The following is a 5,136-nucleotide window of genomic DNA, read 5'->3' on the forward strand; positions in this document are numbered from 1 at the left end:
CTGCGAGCCGAGGCGAATCGATGAGGCTTGGGCTGCCCCGCGCTTCCGCGGCTCTTCCCGCCGCACCCGCCCGCCGCGCCTGCCTGCCGGGCCCTGGGCTCCGAACCTGCCGCGTTCGGGGTCCAGGGGCGAGAGCCTCGCCCGCTGCCCCAGACATACACATACCCAACCCCCGGCAAACACCCGGGAAAGGCCCAAAACTACCTCCCAGACGCCCACCCGCCGGCCACGGCCCAGTACGGCGCTCCCGGGGCGCTCAGGGCTGCGGGAGCCCCAGCGAGACGCACCACCTGAGGCTTCAGGCCCCAGCGCCGACCCGCAGGCGCCTACCCCGCGCCAGGCACCGGGACGCAGGCGCTGTAAGAAGTGTGGGTTTGTTTTAATCAAAACATGAGAGGTCCAGCGAGGTCAGTCGTCCAACCGACGGATTTATTTTATAGGAAAGTTACTCATTAGAAAAAAACACCATTTTGGCCATTTTTTTTTTACAGTGAACAATTATATATACACATTATAAACATCGATATAAAACACAATATCTACAATCTACTTACATTTACTTAATCTGCTACTTCTAATTCATCGTGATTATTTTTAATCACCAATGAGTCAGTTTCTGCTTGAATTGGCCAATGCTATCCTTAACACCCTAGTCAAACAGGTACTAAGTGATAGTGCAAAACAAGCATTTAAGATTATCAACTTTCTGACCAAAAGAACACACACATCCCAGAGACAACAGCTCTGAGCTGCTTTTAGATTCAAGGCAGCAATATAGGAACGTAATGTAAAAGTCTAGAATGTTTCCTTTTAAAATATTCCAAGGCTGTGTTCACTTCGGCAGAACATATACTAAAATATTCCAAGGCTGCCTGAAATGTAGACCTCCTTTTCAAGGAGCACCTCTGGATTTGGGGTGCCCTCTGCTTTTCCATTAAGTGATGAAGATAGATTACAGAAAAATTATTCAAGACAATCCTATTAAAATATTAAAGTTATAACTTAAAAATTTAACAAAAAAGTTCAAAATTACTTTTTATAAATAGAAAAAAATTACTTTTTTAAAAAGGGGATGAATTTAATCAGTGAAGAGTCCATTTAATGTACAATCTAAAATCAACACATTAACTATTTCTTAAAATCGAAATTAAGGTTCCAATGTGAACTTGTTATTTAGCCAGTGCACCAAATACATTAAGTTTCAAATACCAGACAACTGATTCCCTTTCTCATATAGTTTTCCAGTTCACCTATGGAGATTTTCCATTGCAAATATTATTCCCAAATCCAGTTTTCTGACCACACCAATGTCAGTGGTCATCATCCAGCATTAAAAAAGCCTTTATCACCCTCAATGTCCACTTCCTGATCAGAATCCTCTGAAATCTCTGATTCAAGATCTTCCTGAGAGGCAGGGGAAGGCGAACATTGAGAATTATCCAAAGCACCTTTATTCTGTTCACTGGACAAGTCTTGCCTCTGGTCACAGGGATCATCCAAACTTTCCAGTTCTTCCTTTTTATTGCTTTGAGGGTTCTCCTGAATGGAGAATGAAAATGGAGATTGGCAGATCATGAAATATGGAAGAAATGAAACACAAATCAAAGTATTTTTTCACTCTCCACCATCTTTTTAATTTTTAGTTTATCAATTGCTTATCAAAACCTATAACCGTTTTATCCAGAAAATACATACTTCTTTCTTACTTTGGAAGAAGTTCCTATTATATCAGAGATAGGTTATATACTCTTACCAAGTTAGAATACTCAATATAAACGTGTTATGTCAAATGAACACTTAATTCCAGCCCAAACCCACGACCTCAAGATTCTTAAAAGTTTAGGAGGAAAAAAATCAGGTCACTGCAGATGCACACTATCTTCATTCTTTGAATATTTAAACCTTGCTGATTAACAGGGCCTTCCACACCTTTAAAGAGTATGAATGTTAAATAGTAAGGATAAAGTTCCAAAATTATTAGATTGAATGAATCACTTTTCATCCATTTTCTGGAGTAAGTTTACAAACATATAAATACATGTAGCAGGTTACAAAATCATGGCAAAGAAATGCAGAACTGGAAAAATGTTGCCAACTTAAAAGGAAAACAACTACAACTTACTTAAAATTGGGGGGAAATTTCTGAAGAATATTCCCATTATTACACAGGAACCACTAGTTTAAAGTCTCTAGTAAACTGCAGTCATGCTTTTGACCAAGAACTAAATGAGTTAGTGAATTTTTAATCCTATGTTTGTCTAAAATGGACATAAATACTACTAGAAATACAATATACAGCTAAGGTTTCGGTTTTTTTTAAGCAAGGCTATGGAACAGTAGATTAACCAGGCTTGCAACTATATGACAAATATATGTACAAGGTCAGAAATTGAGAAGAAATCTGAAAAATTTTTCAATTGTGTTGGAATAACGGTATCATGGAAATTTTATTTCCTGCTTCAGTGTTCTTTGTGACACGATCTTTTTTACTAAATTTTAAAATGCACAATTCTTTCAATTTCCCCACTTGTACTGTTTCAAAAATATTTTATTTACTATAAACTGTATATACACTGGCAAATGAACAATTCAATTGTCAGATAAATTTGGAGAAGATATCCAGATTAGGACATCAAAAACAAATCTTTAGCTTTAAGTCAATAGAGCGTCTTTTAAAACTGAATTAGCCTTTACTTTTTATCACACATTGCATAACAAGGTCATTGGAAGAAAGTTTAAGCTACTTTCCAAACAAGCTTGGATATTCTCTTACATGTTTTTATATTCATTGTAAGAGCTTGCATTAGGTGGAAAATAATTTTTTAACTCTTTGATATTTAATTCGTTTAAAAAAAAAAACAGTGCAAACAAGACTTAAAGGTGTTTATTTCCTTATATTTACCCTTGAGCTCTGCCTGGTTTTATTATGGCTGTGTAAATAAAAGAAACAATTTTCTCCCAAAGATAACTGCTCAAGTCATTTACTGTCAATTACTTTATCTTTCCTGCGTTAATTAGATAAACAACATATGGGGTTTATAAAACAATTAGCCAGGAGTTTTACTAGCCAGTGTGTGAAAACCCAAGCATAATTGATATAGGAACTGCATTAGGTGCTTTTAGCATTACTGCCACCTGAGCAACTCATCCTGAATTTCAGCAGAACTATTTGCCTTTTTAATCAAGGTGAAGAGGTTAAATAGTCTCTCAAATGACTTTTGCATACAACCTATAACAGGCCTTGCATTGAGATAACATGATAAAAATATTTATTTCTATAGAAACAAAACCATGTCAATACCTGTTTTAGTCTTCGCCATTTAGCGCGACGATTCTGAAACCAAGTTTTGACCTACAGGAAAGAGAAAAAGAAAACTTGCCACCAGCCACAATCCCCAGGGACCTAGGAGGAGGGGCGAAGCAGATCCCTGCTGTCTAGCAGACCAGCGCTCCAGGAGGTGGTAGCACCCTGCGACAAGCCAAAGCGAACAGTGGCTCCATGTCTTTCTTCTGACGCAAGACCGGGTTCCCAGGAGCAAGCCCCAGCCTCTGGTCCTCTCACCTGTCTCTCGCTAAGCTGTAGCATCTTGGCCAGACGCTTCCTCTCTGGTGGGGAGAGGTATTTCTGGGTCTCAAACTTCTTCTCCAGCTCGATAGTCTGGTCGTTCGAAAACCTCACCTGGCCGCCTTTCCTTTTATGCAGAGGCCTCTGTAAGAACGGACTCCAGAGCAGGGGTTTGCCTGTAGGCAGCAAGAGCAGTTATTAGTGATAGCCTTGAAGCAGCCTGGCAGACCCTAGACCTACCTGGCCATGGGGGTGACAAAGGGCATAGGGGACACTGGACACTCAACCAGACATGTTCATATACACTCACCAACACATGGACCCAACATACTGCCACCAATACACATACATACCCAAACACACAGAAACACCCAGTCACACACCTACATTACATATACACATAGATCACACTTGGACAATCACAGGCACACAGACACACACACAACCATCACACCCATAGCTAGATACCAACACACAAATCTTTTGATCCCCAAAAGAACACTCATTATAGGCTGGGCTTAATATACCATGACTCTCCTTAACCAGTCACTCTCGAATTTATCCACAACTTTTTGCACCTCCAGGTGAACCGCATTTTGCAAATACCCTGAGTGTGTGTATGTTGGAGAGGAACAGGGCTGTTACACTACCCAAGGCGTTTGCGGCCTCTGGCCGGCAGCGGTAGCCGGATCTGGGGACCACGCGCAAAGCCCTTGAGCGGGGGAGCCGGCGTTAGGCTCTGCGTGGAGCTTCCAATCCTAGCTCGATGGGCGCCGCGGCCTCTTCTGATTTCACATCCAGTCCGCGGGGGCGGCCAGTTAAAGTCACCCCGTGGGCTATGGCAACATTTCCGTCAATGTGTTTCCTGTTGGTCTATCTCGAAAAACCCTTTGCTTCCTCCTGCGCGGTCCCAGCAGTAACCCAAGGAAACCCAGAGCGCACTCGCTGTAAACGTTTGCCCCCAGGCCGGGCCCAGCTGAGGGTCCCCCTCGAGCCCCAGCAGCCCAAGAGAGCCACGCCGGGTCCACAGCACCAAACCCATGAGGCTGGAATCAAAAATACAATAAATAACATTTTTTTAAAAAGAACTAAAATATAAACTTCCTCCCCCCCGGCCTCCGATCTCTCTAACAATGAAAAAGAAAGGTGGAGGACTGAGCTAGTGGCCCGACCATCATGATGACATTAAAATGTTAATTAAAATGGTATTGTCTCCAGGGTCTTTACAGAAGTTGCCAATAACAAAGAGTAGATTTTAAACCCGGTGGCCCAAGGCAAGGAGCCCCGTTTCCTTATTTACCCCGGGGCTTCAGATGCCGGAGGCGCCAAGGGCCACCCGGAGCGCGGATTAAGGGTGCCTTATGTTTTAGGCCGCGCACTGGGGGAGCAAGCGCAGCAAATTCTATATGCCCAACGTGTACGCGCTGCCTTTCCTACTCCAAAGACGTGTCCGACAGTCCGTCTGTGGGTCTGCGCCTAAACGCTTTGAAAGCTGGCATTGTTTTTTTTCCCGAGATTTTGCTTACGTCAGGTTTCAGACTGGTGCAAAACAGCCTCAAAAAAAAAAAAAA

The 5,136-nt window shown here is 42.4% G+C and overlaps 1 protein-coding gene across 1 annotated transcript in view; it reads right to left on the minus strand.

The window, feature by feature from the left end:
- Positions 1–404: 404 nt before the first annotated feature.
- HHEX (hematopoietically expressed homeobox) overlaps positions 405–5,136 on the minus strand; it is a gene marked incomplete at its 5' end in the record, with an annotated part of 5,673 nt that continues 941 nt past the window's right edge. The window contains 3 exons of the mRNA XM_015599871.2: positions 405–1,539; positions 3,302–3,352; positions 3,563–3,741. Coding sequence (XP_015455357.1) covers positions 1,321–1,539; positions 3,302–3,352; positions 3,563–3,741 — 449 coding nt within the window. The remainder of the gene's footprint in view (positions 1,540–3,301; positions 3,353–3,562; positions 3,742–5,136) is intronic.

The sequence above is a fragment of the Pteropus alecto genome, unplaced genomic scaffold (genome assembly GCF_000325575.1).
Source record: "Pteropus alecto unplaced genomic scaffold, ASM32557v1 scaffold88, whole genome shotgun sequence".
In the NCBI taxonomy this organism is placed as follows: Eukaryota; Metazoa; Chordata; class Mammalia; order Chiroptera; family Pteropodidae; genus Pteropus; species Pteropus alecto.